Below are 18,781 nucleotides of genomic sequence, written 5' to 3' on the forward strand. Positions count from 1 at the left end.
AGTGCTGGGATTAAAGGCGTGCGCCACCACCGCCCGGCTACTTCCTTGTTTTGTTGCAGCTCTTGTAGACCAGGCTGGCCTCAAACTCACAGAGATCCGCCTGCCTCTGCCTCCCAAGTGCTGGGATTAAAGGCGTGCGCCGTCACCGCCCGGCTCCTACCTTATTTTTTAAGACAATTTTTCACTGACCCTAGAACTCTAGACTGGCTGATCAATATCCACTTCCCTGGCGATGGGATTATAGGTGCCACATCCAGGCTTTTCCATGGGTATGGGAGATTGAACTCAGATCTTCACCCTTGCATTCAAGGCAAGCCCATTAACTACTGAGCTATCTCCCCAACCCCTCTTTCTTCACCCTGTGTTCTAGTGATCTATCTTTATGCTCTCTGGCTCTTCCTTTCCTCAGGTCTGTTCAGTTCACAGCTAAGCCTGGGAAGAGTCTCCGTGTCTGGTACTGTGGGTTGTGTGCTTTGTTTCAGTTTCCCTAAACTCCTCTGTGCAGCCAGCTGCCATACTTAAGTTCTCCATATGCGCATATGTGCCATCTACCTTTGCACTGGGCCTGAAGCGTAACAGTTGCCTTGGTTCTTGGCCCAGAGCTCTGATGCCTGTCACCTAGAATGTGTACACTGCTTTCTCTCTGAAAAAAAATAAATAAATTGCATTTGTCTCCCCAGTTTGGTATTTTTAAAATTTTATTATTATTATATGTAATGGGTGTTTTGCCAGCAAAATGTGTAAGTCTGTGAGCCGCATGTGTACTTGGAGCCTCTGGAGACCAGCAGAGGACACTGGATCCCCTGGAGCTAGAGTTACAGGTGGTTGTGAGCTGGCATGTGGGTGCTGGGAATTGAGCCCAGGTCCTCTGGAAGAGCAGCCAGTGTTCTCTTCTAAGACACCTTTCCAGCCCATTCCCCCAACCCAATTTGGTTTTGGATGTCTGTTCTCATGATTAAAACAAAAAGTAGCATATTTTTTTATTTGCTATTTGATAATTTCATGCACATAAAAATGTATTTTGATTATATCTACCCCAAGACCCCTTCTAATCTTCCCAAGCATCCCCAGTATATATCTCCCTTAGTGTTCTTCTTTTTATTATTGTAACTCACTGAATCCAATTAGTTCTACCTGCTGCAATGGTGACTAACCTTGTTGACTTGATATTCGGCAGGCCTTAGGCAGGTGACCCTAGCTGCTGTGAATACAATGGCCATGTCATGTCTAGAAGATGGCATTTCACGGTACTCCTCCCCATCATCCTGTCCTTCTCTGAGCCTTAGGAGTTAGGGGTTGATGTAGATGTCCCACTTATGGCTGAACACTTAATCACCATTTAGACTCAGCACTTTGACAGTTAGGAGTCTGGACCACTGCAGAGAGAAGCTTCTCTGACCAAGATGAAGGGCAGCACTAATCTATATGTATAAACAGATATTTAGAATGTACTTTGACAACATGTCCATTTATCAAGGCAACAGTATTGTTTCCTTCCTACGGCCTATCACCTCCCTAGCCATGGGCTTTTGACTAAGGTTTCAGTGACAGACGTGACTTCCCTTCTGTGGGAATCCAATCCCAAAGTGGCTGGTTGCTCCCACAGCCTTCATGCCACTATTGTACCAGTGGGCACATCTTGCCTAGCAGGATGGTTTGTAGCATGCAGAGTTTGTCAATGAGTGATACTATTGATAGCTTTTCTTGCCCAGCCACCTGCACAGCCCTATGGAAGCTAGCCATCTTGAAGGAAGAGCTCAGGTCAGCTCCAACTTGGTTTCTTTATGCCCTGCAGCCGAAGTGTTCTTGTGACTTTTGGTTGAATACCAGACGCTGTGAACCCTCTCCCCCTGCTGTGGCCAAAGGTGCAGCAGGTCCCTTTCGTCTTCCATCACTGGGAAATCCCAGGCCGAGAACCCCATGCCTCCTGCCATCTCAGAGCTTGGGTTTGGGCTGGGCTTTTCTGAGCTCTGCTTTCTTCCTCTGTAGTGGAAGCAATGTCCCCTTGCAGAGGGTACACAGCACTGGGTAGGGAAGTGGAAGGGTGATCATCTCCTGTTCCTGCCCACAGGAAAACCTGCAGAAGCTGGTCCACATCGAGTACAGTGTGCGGGGCCAAGGGGACCTCCTCCAGCCAGGAAGGGTGAGTGCTGTCTGGGCAAGGACGAGGGCCAGCTCGACTCTGATAAGCCCATTGTTCAGCTGGGCTGGTCCCAGACGGGCCTGGCTGCAGGTGCTGTTTAGGAGGGGTGGGGGACATGGTGCACCACCCTGGAGCTTGTCTGCACCCCTCCTTGCACGATGCTCTCCCGGGGCAGTTAAAGAAACAGTGCCAGTCAGTTCTGCTCACCATAACTGCCCTGGGGTAGCTCTCTCCAGTGAGGGAAAAAACTGTACCAGTGTTTCTAGTTCCAAATTGCCAGGGAAGCAGAGATCAGAGCAGCTCTCAAAGGCAAGCCCCAAGAAAGAGCGTAAAAATAGCTTCTTAACAAAACAGGGATGGGTGACGCTTGGGAGTGCATGGTTAGTATAGGCAGGGTCCTGGGTTCTCTGCCCAGAAGGGGAGGGGTGGGAGAGAGATTGATTGATTTACTTTTTAGCTTCCAGATGGAAAACATACAACCCCGCTCAGAAAATAGCTTGAAGTGTGATCATTGCCAGTTGGAAAGAGGGACTGAGACACATGGGCAGGATGTTCCTAGTCTAGGATTCTGTGAAATCTCATATGCAGTTCTGACTGAGGCCCTGTGCCCCGAAGTCCTTCCTACATCTCTGTTTGTATCCTTCGGAAGAATGAGGCTGGAGTCACTATTCACAGTCCAGATGTTCAACAAACCTTCAAAGGCCATGTTCCGAACGGACCCTTTGTGGTGCCATTTAGAGAGAGAGCTGGGACACATGCTTGGTGGCCAGAGCAGCGTTGACTTGGTCCTGCACAAGGATGCTCTAGAAGGCCGGGCTGCCCAGCTTGGGTTCCTGAGCCCAGAGTCTCCGTGAGCTGTTCGTGGGTACTGGGGCAGCTATGGTGACAGCTTCCTACACAGAACCTGCCCAGACTTTCTCGCCTTCTGAGATTGGCTTCTCTCTCCCTCCAGGAGTTCCTGAAGGAAGGAACGCTGATGAGAGTGAGAGGCAAAAGCCGACACCCCCGGCACCTGTTTCTGGTAAGCACAGGCTACAAGCCACGCCCCGCTGTTGGCTTTCTAGGGCCACCAGAGGAGCTAGGACAGTCTTCAGGATGTATAACTGAGCCCTAAGAACAAAAGAAAACAAAAACCATTGCTTATATGTTATTTGAATGGTTGGCGGTGGTGCTGCTGCTGAAATGAATAGCTCACGTGCCTCCACGAAACAGCTCAATCCAGGGCTTCCTTCCGGCACTTTCTGTGGTGTGTGAGACCGCAGAGGGCTGAGGAGGCCAACGTGTCTAGTTGGTGGCCCAGAGAGTAGTCAGGGTCACAGTTCTGATCCACCACTCTGTGCAGGTGGGCATACCTGACATGTCTGAGGACAGACGGCCACACTTTGAACATCAGGGAGTATCCAAGACCTGTGGGGTGGGAATGCCAGCCTCAGGCTCCCATACTGCAGTAGCTCTTGCCCCCCCCCTATGACACTGCGCCTTCTGTGTGACTGCCCCTAGAACAAGTGTCGGAGACACTCAGGCTTTAAAGAGGAAAGGCAGCATCTACCTCCCAGTTGTGGAGGTACCAGCCCTTGATGGGATGGCCCCGAAGTTTCGGGCCTATGGCCAAGAGGCACAACAAGGCAGAGTCATTGCTTACCTCGCGGCTAGGAAGTAAGACAGGAAGGGGAAGGGGCTGGGTTCCAACAGTCTCCTCAAGGTCATGCCCCAATGACCTAACTTCCTCTCACTAGGCCCCACCCCTAAAGGTTCCATTCCTCCCACCAGTGCCACCCTGTGGACCACGCCTTCAACACAGAGGCTGTTAGGGGACCCCCAAGAGGCAAACTGTAGGCCTGCTGACTGCTGGGTATCTCTTTTTCCTCACTCCTGTGCCACTCCCTGCAGTTCCTGTGCCGTCAGCCGCCTCCCACACTGCTAGAGTTGTATGTAGCATAACGGAGGGCAGCTTAGAGCTCTGTGGTTCCAGGATTCACCAGGCAACACCTCGGTGCCAGGACACGAGCACAAAGATCACTTGCAGCCTTGCTCTCAGCCCTCGGGATGTAAGAGGAGGGAAACGCACAGACTGGCGACCGAGAATCATGGGATGGAGTAGAGAGGGTCTTAGAGGAAGCTAAGAATCAGTGGCAGAGAGTCAGGCATTGAAGTGAAGAACGGAAGCCACAGCAGCTGTGCTCAAGGATTGCCTGGGGGTTGCGCCAAGGGCCTTGTACACATTTCCTGAACAGGCCGCCTGAATTAGACCCCGAAGCAAGAAAGGTGGTCCCTTTTCTCCTCCTACCATGTGGGTTCCCAGGATTAAACTGAGCCATCTCAGTGGCCCCTACTTTCTTTCTTTTTTTTTTTTTTTTTTAAAGGCATGGTCTCACTATGTCGCCCTGGCTGGTTTGGAACTTGCCATATAGACCAGGCTGGCTTCCAATTCAGAGATTCACCTGCCTCTGTCTCCTGAATGCTGGTGTTAAAGGCATGGGCCACTTTACCAGCCCCTACTTCCTTTCTTAACAATTTTGTGCATAGAGTTATATGTGCCAGTCTTAAGTTACATGTTGGTGTTTGTTGACTAGTGTATGCCATTGTATAAGTACCACTTGGATCAGGGTTGAGAACATTTGCAATAGTTCCAGAAAGCTCCACTAATACCGGCAGTCAGTCCTCCTCACACTCCTCACACTAGCCTGATTGCTGCCACTTTGGGTTGAACCTTCACATGAAGGCATTGGGCATGCGCTCACATGTCTGACTCCTCCCACCCCAGCATACCTGTGATTTGGCCTTGTGGCTAGAGAGTCTGGCAGCCTACTCCTTTGGGTTGCTATACGATATTCCACAGCCTGACTGAACCACAAGTTCTTTATCCATCAGCTGTCAAAGACATTTGTTTTGTTCCACTTTTAGGGCTGTTATACATAAAGCTGTTCTAACACTGGGTACCAGAGCATTGGCAAACGTGCCAAGTCCTTCTGGGTGGTCCCCACAGGAGTAGTACTGTGGTGATGGTTTCACAGGATGGTTTTACTCCTTGGTGGGGTGTCACTGAGGATTGCTAGGTACCTGCACCCCAGAGCCCAGGGACCTGCTATGTATAGAGCTTGCTGCAGCCTTCAGGACTAGGACCGGTGTGATTTGGTTCCTTCTGTGCAGATGAACGACACACTTCTCTACACACATCCCCAGAAGGATGGGAAGTACCGTCTGAAGAGCTCGCTGCCAGTGGCCAGCATGAAGGTAGATATCTAACGCTGGGTACCCTGGGACAAGGGCCTGTGGTGGTGGGAAAATCATCACAAGGAGATGCTGGTGAGATGGAGCCAACCTTGCTCCTCTCCACTGAGGACCAAGGCCCAAGGATACCGTATTTGGTGGGAACGGCAACATTAAGCACAGGGTTGCCCAGATACAATGGACCAATGATATACTCTCGGAGTGGATGGTGCCTAGGGAAGGGTGGCCCTACGAGGAGGACAGTAATGCAGGAACCACTTGGAGGGAGCAAAAAGTTTTGGGTTATATCATTAAATGTGGTAAGATATACATGCCGCACAACCCGCTGCGCCATTGTAAGGACAGAGCTCAGTGACGTGAACCAGTGCTGAGCCAGCAGCTCCACCCAGCTCTAGAACCTTCCTGTCTTCCCAAACAGTCCATTGAACACTGAGTCCCATCACTGCTCCCAGCCCCTGATACCCACCGTTTGTTCTTTGCTATGAATTTGACTGGTTTGAGTGACCTCGTATCGGTAGAATTTGTCTTCTTGGAGCGACTGGCTTCACTTAGCTTTGTGGTCAAGATGTCCATGTGGCAGCTTGGTCCAGTTCTTCTTCCTTTTCTAGGCACGCACGTTTGCTCCCTCGCGTGCTCAGGCTCCTGTGTGTGTGTGTGTGTGTGTGTGTGTGTGTGTGTGTGTGTGTGTGTGTTTTCCATTCACCTACCACTGGACACCTCTCAGCTGTTGTAATGTATGGACTAGCATGGTTTATCTTGGTTTCAAACATGAGGATGTGTGGGTGCTTTGGGGGAATTCTGGGGACAGACAAAGAACATTTTGGAAAGTTAACTTTGATGCCATCTGAGGCTGGTGACTGAGAAGGGCATGCTGAGGAGAGACAGCAGAGCAGCAGGTAATGGAAGCACATATGTCAATCAGAACCCTGTTACCCACTAGTAGTGGACAAAGCTGTCTGTGTTAACCCCTGCCTGCCCCCCCACACACACCCTGAAGTCGATGTTGTTGGTTTTCCTGGCAGGTCAGCCGTCCCGTGATGGATAAAGTGCCCTACGCTCTGAAGATCGAAACTCCTGAGACCTGCCTGACACTGTCTGCAAGGTATGGGGAATGGGGGCATCAGGGTGGGAGCATTCAGGGGAGCAGAGGCAGAGGATGGTATCATTTCTAGCCTGGTGTCCTCTTGGAAAGGGCTCTTTCTCTCCTGGTTTTTAGTGTTTCTTGAGTGCTGTGTGTTGTGGACCTCTGTGGAATATAACTTCTAGAAAAATGCCAAAAAAAAAAAAGGAAAGAAAGAGAAAATGCCTAGCACTGAGGCAGGAGGATCACAAGTTCGAAGTCTGCCTGAGTAATATAGCAAGACCTTTTCTCAAATCACATCAGAAGGCTGAGGAGGGAAAATAAAGATCCTCCTCAAAAAGCCAAAACCAGGGCCAGCAGAGATAGGGCAGTAGGTAAGGCAATAGGTAAAGTGATTGTCATACAAAAGTGAGGGCCTGGGTTTGATCGCCAGAACCCATGTGAAAAGCCTGCACCTGCACTGGGCAGGCAGAGCTAGGAGACTCTCACAGGCAAGCCAGTGTATTAGAATAAACAGGCTCCAGCTTTAGTGGGAGACCCTGCCTCAAAAAAATAGAGAGGCTATAGAGATGGTTCAGAAATTAAAGAGCACTTGCTACCCCTCTGGAGGACCTGGGTTCAGTTCCCAGAAGTCCTATGGCAGTTCACAAAGGCCTGTAACACTAGTTACAATGCCCTCTTCTGGCCACCATGGGTACTGCGTGTGAATGGATACATGCAGGCAAAACACCATAAAAATAAATCTTTTTAAAAATAAAGATAAGGGTGAAAAAATGATTGAGATGCATGAAGTTGAGCTCTGACATCCACACTCATGTACACATGTGTACACTCAGTTATGCTTTCATACACACACACACAGGGGGTTGGGACTTAGCTCGATGGTAAAGCACCTCCCCGAGAGACTCAAAGTTCTGGTGTTGTCCTCAGCCACATAAAACCAAACATAAATGCTGGTTCCTATGCTGAGAGGACTGTATGCCCCATGGAAGTAGCTCATCAAAAAGTGCTATAGACGATTGGGCTCAGTGTGAGATTCTCAGGTAACTTAGATGTGCCGTGTACTCAGTGGGCTGTGCTGTCAGCTCTGGCACTTTCCTCTCAACAGGGCAAGAGGGAAGTGGTGAGTGACCACCCATCACTGGCCGTTCTGTCGTTAGGGGAGGGTCTCAGGACGTGGGAGGAGGCTGTAATTAAAACACCATGAACTAGCTGTTGGGGAAACAAAATCTGCTTCTCTCAGTCCAGGAGTTGGGAAATGAAAGGCCAAGACACCAGTCTATTTGGGCTCTGGTGAGAGCCCCATGTTTTTGGGTGGTACCTTCTTGTTGTAATCCTACAGGATAGAAGGGACAAAGGATGTCCCACAACAGGGAGGAAAGAGTTCCTGGAAGAGTCTCCTGGAGTTGCTCCATCACCTCTCTTCTCTCCTTGATGCAATCAGGGATTCAGGGCTCAGGGTATAGTTTCTGGGTGGCCAGCCATGACAGGGGGTGACAGACCACAATGGTGTCTACTCCTGACTGAGGCACTGCTGTCCGTCTAGCTTGTGGCCTGGAACACCAGCTGCCATTGTCAGGTCTGCTTTCCTGATAGCCCAGACCCCACACACTGGAGGACAGCTGTCCGTCCCCTTTAAGCAGTGTGACCCTGACTATCTATCATACCCGTTTGCCCTCTGAACAACAGACCAAAGTGGTCCCTTCTCACTGCCTGGGCTTTTCTGGACTATGGAAAGATCCTGTGTGGGGTGAGAGCGACACCTAGTGGGCACTTAGAATTTCCACCCAGCTTCCTCCTGGGCTGCCCTCGGCTCTCTAGGTAGAGAGGGACTGGGACATTGGGCAAGACTCAGACCAGAGGCTGCTAAGCAAGAACTCACAGCAACAAAAAGGCTGCCAGGCACTGTGGTTCACCCAGCCTGTGCCTACAGCTCCTGCGCGGAGAGGGACGAATGGCACTACTGTCTGAGCAGAGCCCTCCCGGAGGACTACAAGACCCAGGCTCTGGCTGCCTTCCACCACAGTGTGGAGGTGAGTGAAGGCCACCCCAGGTTCCCTTTGGTGGATCCTGCTGTAGGCTACTTACAGCAGGGGGACAAGTGTGTCCTGTCACAGGGGCCCTGGCAATGCCCCCATCCTATCCCCTCTACCATGCTCCAGTCAGACAGAGTATGGCACCACAGTTCAACCCAGGACCAGACCCTGCAGTTTGGAGAGCAGACCAAGGGATGTGGGAGACTTTACTCAGAATTAAGGGGGAAAGGGTCCTTGCCTTCTTAGCTGTCCACCTGACTCTCTCCTGACTGTGGTTGCTCGTTGCCACAGATCCGGGAGAGGCTGGGGATCAGCCTTGGGGAGAGGCTCCCCACCCTGGTACCTGTCACGCATGCCATGATGTGCATGAACTGTGGATGTGACTTCTCGCTCACCGTGAGGCGCCACCACTGTCACGCCTGTGGCAAGGTAAGTGGCAGACTGGGCGAAGGTGTGCTCAGGAAGGGGAGGGCATATCCCTGACCACGGGGCCTGGGGAGCCTGAAGAAGATGAGTTCAAGGCCACCCTGAGTAGAGCTTGTTCCTGTCCGTGTCACTGAGATCCACGGCCAGTCCCAGGCCCCTTCTGCTACCACCACGCCATGTTAAGAGCCCCAGGGCTCACCATTACGGTTGTTGGAGGAGAGGGTGTTACTTCGTGGGTAAGGGCACTTGCTCAGGGTCACTCTGTAGCCCGGCCTGGAAGAGCAAGGGTCCACATGGTGCAGAGCAGCTGGGAACCTGGGACTCCCAGGAGGAGGTGAGGGGTGGGTTAACTAGCTGACAGCACATGCTGAGAGGGTGACCCACAGCTTACATGTGTGATCCTAACATGGCCTCAGATTGTGTGCCGGAACTGTTCTCGAAACAAGTACCCACTGAAGTGCCTCAAGAACCGGATGGCCAAGGTCTGTGACGGCTGCTTCCGGGAGCTGAAGCTGAGGAATGGGCCTGTCCCCGGCCCCATGAGAGGTAACTCAACAAGGCCCTTGACGTCTTCCAGGCCTGATGACTTCTCCCCAAGTTCTCAGAATCTCGAGGGTATCCTGCTTGAACCTGCTTTCTCCTGAAGAAGGGAGAAAAGGTTCTGCATTTAAGGCGCCACTAGAGAGACTAAGTCTCGGGACTGGGGCTCCATGGGAACGTGATAGCTGCTGTGTCCCTGTGAAGCCACAGAAGACAGGGCTGCTGTGACTGTCTACCATGGATGACCCTTTCAGGGTATTCCATTGGCCTATGTTCTCTGGAACTTTTTTTTAAAAAAGACTTATTTTTAATGATGTGTGTCTGTGTATGGATATGTGTGCATGAATGCAGGTTCCCAAAGAGGCCAGAAGAAGGTGTCAGATCTCCTGGAACTGGAGTTACAAGCATCTGTGAGCCACCTGAGTGGGTACTGAGAACCAAACTCAGGTCCACTGCAAGAGCAGTATGTGCTCTTAACTGCTGAGCCATCTCCCCCAGCTCCTGGGGGACTCCCAGGAACAGTCCATGGGTGTGCTGTCTTTGGGATCTTTTGGCAGGATTGTGAGGCTGCTGGGAGGGTCTCCGGGGTCAGGAAAGGACAGAGAGCCCCTTAGAAGCTGAATTGACCCTTGAGACTTGATACTTAAGTAACAAACTGTGCCCAGAATTATCAGGCAGGAGGGACAGTGGGTGCAGTTTGAACCTTCCTGTGGCCACACTAAAGTCGTCAGGGGAAGCATAGTCCTGCTAGTGGACCCAGGACAGCTGTCCAGTATCCTAGAAAAGTGGCTCCCATCCCCCAAAGCCTAGGTACAGCATCAGCAGGAAGGCACATGCCAGCCATTCTGGTCCCATTGACTCCCACTCCTAACCTCTTCCCGCCATGAGCCTTGGAGGCACCTGAGCCAGCATTCCAGAGACACTTCCCCTGGTTTCTTACCTCTACAGAGCGTCCGGTCAGCATGAGCTTCCCACTGTCCTCCTCCCGCTTCTCCTCGGGGAGCACCTTCTCCTCCGTCTTCCACAGCATTAGTCCTTCAACTTTCAAGAAGCAGAAAAAAGTCCCTTCAGCCTTGGCAGAGGTAAGGCATACATGGGAGACAGCGGCAAGTCGCTGTCCCAGGAAAGACTCCGATATTGAGGTTAGCTGGTGCCACCCCTAAGAGTAATCCTGTCTGCGGAAGACCTCTGGGACTGAAACGGTGCTTGAGAGGCATCTTTGTGTCCCTCTTTGTCTTTCTTTCTCTCTGGCCCTATGGCACAGAATTAGTGCCCATAGGGTCTGCTCAGGTCACTGGTGAGTAGCCGTCATCATTAATTGTCCCATGGAGTTATGGTTAATTGTCCCAAGTTAGCATGTGTGAGCTGTGTGTTCTCAGACTGCGGGAAGCAGATAGCACAGGTGCGAGCTTCCCGGAGGCTATGAAATTCTGCAAGAAACCTCAAAACTGGCTAAACGCAGGTCTATCTTGCAGGTAGGAACCCAAGCAGTGCCCATGAGTAGTAGAGCCTTCCCAAGAGGCATAGCCAGCTGTATTCAAGTCCCCATTAATAGTCATCATCAAGCCAACAGTGGGTGTGAAGAGGTGTTAGGCCAGTGGTTCTCAACCTTCCTAAGGCTGCAACCCTTTAATACAGTTCCTCATGTTATGGCGACTCCCAACCATAAAATTATTCTGTTGCTACTTCATAACTGTAATTTTGCTACTATTATGAATCGTAATATAAATATCTGATATGCAGAATATCTGATATGCAACTCCCCCAAAGGAGTCACAACCACAAGTTGAGAACCACTGAGTTAGGGAGTGACTGTCTGTGAATGAGTGCTGTTTTAGCCATTAACTTTTTCCATTTGCAAACTAAAGACCTTGGAAATATGGCTAAGATATAGCTTAGTGGTAAAGAATCTGCCTGTTGATAGTGTGTAAAGTTCCGATCATGTCCCAAAAATCTTGAAGTTAATATATACATGGTAAGAAAAAAAATCTGTAAAATAGACAAAACAATATACAATATAGAAGAGAGTTTTTCACCGGGCGGTGGTGGCGCACACCTTTAACCCCAGCACTCGGGAGGCAGAGGCAGGCAGATCCCTGTGAGTTCGAGGCCAGCCTGGTCTACAAGAGCTAGTTCTAGGACAGGCTCCAAAGCCTCAGAGAAACCCTGTCTCAAAAAACAAAAAACCAAAAAAAAAAAAAAAAAGTGAGTTTTTCTACCTCTCCAGCCATGACCAAAATCCTTATGGCTCCTTCATAGCATAGAAATGTGCTCACAGACCCTTGCTTATTTCTGCCAGCCCCAGGAGAGGGGCACCCACAGCTCCACTCCCAGCACCCCCTCCCATTACAGGGACTCTGCCTCTGCAGTATTGCTTCCCAGAGGAAAACTCTGAAAACCCAAGTATCTAGCTCTCAGGAGGCTACAGAATCGGATCTGTGGGGGTACTCCATAGGATCTTTGGAGGTGCTCCATCGGATCTGTGCCATCGGTTCCATGGAGGGGCTTCATCAGGACAGGTGGGGTGAGAGCCCAGGCAGAAATTAGCATATAAGATATTCTGCATATCAAATAGTTATATTATGATTCAAATAGTAGCAAAATAAGTTACAAAGTAGCAACATTCAGGTTAGAGCCTAGAACCTACAACCAGCTTGGGCTGAAAAGGAAGCCTGGTTTAATTTCGCCCTGAAAGAACCGAGTGTCATCCTCCTTTAAGCTGAGGAGAACTGAACATTAGGAAGTCCCTCTGGGCCTCAGTTCCCCTGTCTGGAAAATGAGAAAATCAGAGGAAATTATCCCTAAACTTGGCCATGTTGCTTTCCAACTCACTCAGTGTAAATCAGGCATGGTACCTGTCATGATGCCTCCTGCTTTTTACTAGTAAGAAAATGGAGGCCCGCAGGAGGTCAGTAAATTGCCTGGTGATAAGCATAGTTAGTGCTGGAGCCTGATGGAACTTTGGATTGCAGCCCTCCAAACCAAACTGGAGGTTTCTTTTGTTTTCTTTGCTTTCTGGTGCTGGTGATGGAACCCAGAGCCTCATACATACACAGTGTACCGGAGCCCCATTCAGTGTTAGCCACAGCCAGAGCCTTGCAATGGGATGTCACCTAAACATGGGCAGCAGTATGATGTTGTAATAGGAGCGGCGGGGCTGCGTCCCCGGCACCCGGCCGCCTGCACGGCTAGCTTTACCCGAAATAATTACACGGAAACTGTATTCTTTTAAACACTGCCTGGCCCCATTAGTTCCAGCCTCTTATTGGCTAGCTCTTACATATTGACCTAACCCATTTCTATTAATCTGTGTAGCCCACGAACTGGCTTACCAGGAAAGATCTTAACCTGGAGTGGGAGAATCATGGCGACTCCTTGACTCAGCTTCTTTCTCCCAGCATTCTGTTCTGTTTACTCCACCCACCTATGTTTTAACCTATGAGGGCCAAGCAGTTTCTTTATTGCTTAACCAATGAAATCAACAGATAGAAAGATGACCCACCTCTATCAGTATGACACCGTAGGATTGCATCTACTCTTCCAGGCAAGGGACTCCCCCACCCCATGTTCCTTCTTAAGTGTGAAGTCCTTCTAAGCGGACGGTGGATGAATATTGTGTCCTGCGAGGGAGTAGCATCCCAGTAGGGGTAGCCCACCTGGAGGCAGCTTTAGGCTTTCACACCTGCTTCCTAGGCCCCCAAAGTAGCTTTACTGACCACAAGAGACCAGCAATCAGAGCAGCGAGCAGCTTTCAAACTCCCCTGTGGAGGGTCCGCCCTGGCCCCCTCCTGGCCATTTTGTCTGTTTACCTGCTTTCTCTCCCCACCAGGTGGCCGCCTCTGGAGAGGGCTCGGCCATCAGCGGCTACTTGAGCCGCTGTAAGAGTGGCAAGCGACGCTGGAAGAAGCTCTGGCTAGTCATCAAGGGCAAAGTGCTCTACACCTACCTGGCCAGTGAGGTACATCCTTTCTGCAGCTGTTATCTCGGGGAGGCCTGTGTTACGTATGAGTGTGGCAACAGGGGGTGGAGGACCAACCAGCTAGGGTCTCCGTGCATCTGCAGCCATGAGTTCTGGATACTCCTGGGACCTCTGCTGGTGGTTTTCAAGTCTTTGGGTTAGAATGTGGCTGTGAGCACTCACAGAGCACTTAAATGTCACAGGCTCAGCAGCCAGGACAAGGTCATAAGAGAAAACTTGCCTCTGTTCTCTATTTCGGTTGCTTGGGACAACATACGGCAGCTCAGAGAAAACTGCTCCCTTTGTGCCTATCCGTTTCTTTTACTAAAATAACCACGGGCTCCAGTGAGGCTTCTAAATAAAAGCACATTGTTACTTTTATAGGACTTATTGGTTTTAGTGTCTAAAATGCAAGCAACGGCTGGGCTGCAGCTCGGTTATTGGAACGCTTGCTCAGCATGTAGGAAGTCTGGGATTCGGTACCCACCACTACATAGCCTAGGTGCAGTGGTGCAAGCCTATAATTCTAGCACAGAGGCAGGAGGAACAGAAGTTCAAGGTCATCCTCAGCTGCATAGTGAATTCAAAGCCAGCCTGGGCAATATGAGCTCCTCTCTCAAAAGTAAAATACAAACAAACAAGAGAGCCCTTAGGCCCAGCCTCTTCCAGAGTAGACAGAAGTGGGCTGTGGTGGTGTAATCTAGCTGGCTAGTCCTTCAGAGGCTGAATGGGCTGGACAATAAGGTGGTTTCCGTCTCCAGGTCCTACCATCTTGGGGCTTCCATAAGCCAAATCCACGTTACAATCTTACTGTATTTTTATTTTTATTTTTATTTATTTATTTATTTATTTATTTAGTTAGTTAGTTAGTTAGTTAGTTAGTTAGTTAGTTAGTTAGTTTTTTCGAAACAGGGTTTCTCTGTGGTTTTGGAGCCTGTCCTGGAACTCCCTTTGTAGACCAGGCTGGTCTCGAACTCACAGAGATCCGCCTGCCTCTGCCTCCCGAGTGCTGGGATTACAGGCGTGCGCCACCACTGCCCGGCCCATGTTACAATCTTAAATGTGTCCTGACCGTTGGTGGAGGACCTGTCTCTTGACAGACCTGCAGCTGTGGTGGTCCCTATGTGTCTCTTCCTCACACAACAGATCAGTAGAGCAGGCAGATAGAGGGGACCTTGGTTCATTTGTCTACAATGGGACTTTCTGCGTCAGGGACAGGAGCTCGTCTTTCCGGTCTGAAAGTTGAAACACAGCTCAAAACAGCCACATCCTAAGAAGTCATGTCACTGAGCCGAGCATGGTGTTGCATGCCAATGGCTCCTGGTACTCAGAAGATGAGGCAGGGGAATTACCATGAGTCCCGTGTAAGGCTTTGTCTCAAGGGGGGAAGGGAGGAAGCAAGCCAGGACAGTAGCAGGGTATTTTGTAATCTGTCAGGCTAGGGGTATTCTAACAGGTATAGACAATGGGGGGGGGGTGCTGAGACACCTTAAACAAAGACTTCATGAAATGAGTACAGAATGTGTTGCCAGAACAAACTCTGGGATACAAAATCTTTGACTACTCCAGCCCATAGGAAGAATGCTAGAAGGCTGTGAGTTCAAGTCCTGGATCTTCCTCCTATGCTAGCTGTGTGACATTGGGCATTCTCTGCCTGTGGCAGAGAATTTAAAAGATAATGGCACTGCACACATCTAGCCCTAGTTGGCTGTCAGAACTTAAGTCCCTGTCCTTTCCGGAACTGGTCCTGGCGGGAAGCAAGGGTGATTAGAGATGCTCTTTCACTGGAGGCAAGGATCAATGTTAGGGGCTGATACAGATGTGGCTTTTTAAAACCTCGTATTTATTATTTGACAATTTCACATTTGTATACAATGTACCTTGATCTTATCCACTCCCCCAAACCCCTAAATATGCCCCTCCCACTTTCATGTCCTTTTGTGAGTGTGTGTGTGTGTGTGTGTGTGTGTGTGTGTGAATGACACATTGAATCCAGTTAGTGCTGCCTGTTGGATGCTGTCTGACCTTGTTGGCTTGACCTTGTGCAGGGACCATAGCTGCAGGGAGTTCATGATACAATGGCCGGAGTCACGTCCATGAGAGTTCCACAGCATCTTCCCCATCTTTCAGCTCTTTCATTCTTTCTCTCTCCATCTGTTTGTGATGTTCCCTGAGCCTAGGGGGATGCAGGGTTATGGGTGTGGTTTTAACATCAGATGTTCCTTCTTTGTCCCCTGCAGGACAAAGTGGCCATGGAGAGCATCCCTCTGCTGGGTTTCACTATTGCTCCGGAAAAGGAGGCCGGCAGCAATGAAGCTGGACCAGTCTTTCACCTTTACCACAAGAAAACCCTGTTTTATAGCTTCAAAGCAGAGGACAGCAGTTCTGCTCAGAGGTACCAGCAACAGCTAGTCTTCTGTCCCTGTGTCTGTCTTACGGAGAATGCAGCATCACCCTGCACTGTCCTGTTCAGGCCCCTGGGGGTCCTAGCACAACTGCAGGCCTCCGTGTTCTGGGTCGTGAGATGTTGCTGGTTGTTTTACTCACTTGACTCTTTGGGAGGCACCAAATAAATCACACATGGAGTTTTATTCTTTCTTATAAATGCCTGGCCTTGGCTTGGCTTGTTTCTAGCCAGCTTTGCTGAACTAATTATCCCATCTACCTTTCGCCTCTGGGCTTTTTCCTTTTCTTACTTCTGTAATCTTTGTTTCACTCTTACTCTGTGGCCAGCTGGGTGGCTGGCCCCTCTTTTCTCAATCCCTGATCTCTCTTCCTTTCTCTCTTTTTCTCCTTCTGTTTATTTGCTCTGCCTGCCAGCCCCGCCTATTCTTTCCCCTGCCTTGCTATTGGTCATCCAACTCTTTATTAGACCAATCAGGCGTTTTAGACAGGCAAAGTAACACAGCTTCACAGAGTTAAACAAATGCAACATGAAAGAATGCGCTGTAGCTGGGTGGTGTTGGCGCAGCACTCAGTGAGGCAGAGGCAGGTGGATCTCTGTGAGGTCAAGGCCAGCCTGATCTACAGAGTGAGTTCCAGAACAGCCAGAGACTCTCATGATTCCTTTATGTGGGCATTGATTCAATCAACTTTCATACTATCCCAGCTGTGTTCTAAATACAGGAAACATGTTTGGGAACTATATACAAACACGGCACATTTCTTGGCTTCAGGCTAGCAAGAATCTAGTCCAGTCACAAAGATATCCAACGCTGTCTTCTGTTTTATAGGTGGATGGAGGCCATGGAAGATGCCAGTGTGTTATAGCAGTCACCAGGCACATGGACTCACAAAAAAAAAACAAACTCTTACATTAACGTGTGAACCCTTCCAGAGGCTGCTCCTGGTCTCATCTGGGTGCACAAGTGGGTTCTGCGTGGGGCTTGACCTTTCCCCTCCCAGGTAGAACCCTAAGGGATATTTATGGACCTCTTTTTTTCTGCCTCCATGTTTCCCAGCCCCCATCACAAACTGTACTCTTACCTAAAAGTGAGTTAAAATTTAGTACCTTGAAGACATGGAAATGAAGAGAAAAGGACATTTAGCAACATGGGCTTTTTAGTAGAAACTGGCTTTTCCTGGTTTTACTCCTGGCGAATAGGACCACTTTTGACTTTCTGCAATGTCCATACGGTGCCTCAGGTGATGTGGGAACCAGCCAGAAAGGAAACACTTCACCACCCTGCTGAGCCTACTGTGTCTTCTGAGAGATGGACAGGAGTTGGCAGCAGGAAAGTCTGGGGACTCGCTTGCTGTGGAAAGTTGACTCCTACGGCCTTTCGGTGGTTTGCCAGGCTTAAGGAGGGAGGGGACCATCTTCCCTTCCTAAGGTCCTGCCACCTGTACTGCCGCAAACTCAGCCAGAGAGTGGTTCCCTTCCTCCCAGAATCTTCAGCACCACCCCAGGGCTGCCGCTTCAGGAGCACAGAACCCTCTAAGATGGATCTACATCGGCTTTAACTTCTGTGTGCCTTCCTGTGTATACGCTGTGCACACGGACCATGCTGTTGATGGGAACTGTCCTCATGGGAACACATATCCTTGAGCTATATCACCCATGACAGTTTACTGTTTGAGAGAGGTAAAGAAGAAAGAGAGAAGTGGGCGGTCATCAGAAAGTGGTCTGGGCGGATAGATGGCTTGACCACTGCAGAAGCACTGTGTGGCTGGAAAACACATTGCACACCTAGGCTGAACCACCTTGCAGCTGGAAGATGCTTTGCACACCCAAGACAAAGTGCACCACCTCCCTCTGGGCACCTCCCTTTGGGCACCTGAGGCGGAGCCACCTCCTGCTGGTCAGCTCTTTCCGCTGGATGGATTGTACACAATGTATTGAGGAGGGACAGGATTGTACACAATGTATTGAGGAGGGACAGGATTGTACACAATGTATTGAGGAGGGACAGGATTCCTCCTCGTTCTCACCGCAGTTGAAAAAAAAAAAGTAACTGTCATCATTTCCTGAAATCTCTTATTACCTTCTCCCTACAAAGAGGATTTTTGTAAAACGTACCATCTCAAGGACTTATTTACATTAAATATGTTCAGGGATTTCTTTTTCTAGTTTGCAGTTCTTTTTAAATGTTTTGCAGTCAGCGTATAATTAATAATTCAGGTCGGATGGACGCGCAGGTGTTCCTGCTAACTGCTGAGTGTCATCACCCTCACAGGTGACTGGGCTGACGGAGTGGAGCAGGACTCGAGGATAGCAGTCCCCTTTGCTATGGTTTCATTTTCTGTGATTTCAATTGCCAGAGGTCAAGTCTGGACTGAAAATATTAAATAGAAAATTCTAGAAATAAAAGTGTGTAAGTTTCCGGTCATTTTTGCTGTGGTACTAGTGTTCCACTTTGTTAGTAACTTCCCAAGGGTCTAATTGGTGCATTATACATCCTGAGAGTACCCGTGTGTGCACAGGAACAGCACAGTATGTGTGACCCAGTGCTGCTGCTGCCTTCTTTTGTTTGTTTGTTTGTTTTGTTTTGTCTTTTGAGACAGGGTTTCTTTGTAGTTTTGGAGCCTGACCTGGAACTAGCTCTTTGTAGACCAAACTCACAGAGATCCGCCTGCCTCTGCCTCCCGAGTGCTGGTATTAAAGGTGTGCGCCACCACTGCCCGGCTGCTGCTGCCTTCTTGAGGGTTCATGGGGGCACTCGGGCTGCTGTTGTCCAAGCAGTGGGAATATCCTGACCTGCCTTGTACCATTGCCAAGGGTCACTTTCCAATTCTAAATATGAAAGTCATTTGAGGATCTTTATTTTATTCTTTTTATTGATTGATTGACTGATTGATTGATTTAATGCTGGCTATGGAACCCAGAGCCTCACATGTTAGACCAGGACTCTGAGGCTGACTCATAC

General features: G+C 49.7%; 1 protein-coding gene across 1 annotated transcript in view; it reads left to right on the plus strand.

Annotated features, from left to right (window-relative positions):
• Positions 1–18,234, plus strand: part of Fgd5 (FYVE, RhoGEF and PH domain containing 5) — a 102,211-nt gene extending 83,977 nt beyond the window's left edge. Inside the window, exons 11-21 of the mRNA XM_013352888.2 lie at positions 2,072–2,143; positions 3,096–3,164; positions 5,294–5,377; positions 6,397–6,476; positions 8,389–8,488; positions 8,783–8,920; positions 9,334–9,463; positions 10,406–10,539; positions 13,287–13,415; positions 15,656–15,810; positions 16,649–18,234. Coding sequence (XP_013208342.1) covers positions 2,072–2,143; positions 3,096–3,164; positions 5,294–5,377; positions 6,397–6,476; positions 8,389–8,488; positions 8,783–8,920; positions 9,334–9,463; positions 10,406–10,539; positions 13,287–13,415; positions 15,656–15,810; positions 16,649–16,685 — 1,128 coding nt within the window. The 3' untranslated portion in view covers positions 16,686–18,234. The remainder of the gene's footprint in view (positions 1–2,071; positions 2,144–3,095; positions 3,165–5,293; positions 5,378–6,396; positions 6,477–8,388; positions 8,489–8,782; positions 8,921–9,333; positions 9,464–10,405; positions 10,540–13,286; positions 13,416–15,655; positions 15,811–16,648) is intronic.
• Positions 18,235–18,781: the final 547 nt, after the last annotated feature.

The sequence above is a fragment of the Microtus ochrogaster genome, unplaced genomic scaffold (genome assembly GCF_000317375.1).
Source record: "Microtus ochrogaster isolate Prairie Vole_2 unplaced genomic scaffold, MicOch1.0 UNK1, whole genome shotgun sequence".
Classification (NCBI taxonomy): Eukaryota; Metazoa; Chordata; class Mammalia; order Rodentia; family Cricetidae; genus Microtus; species Microtus ochrogaster.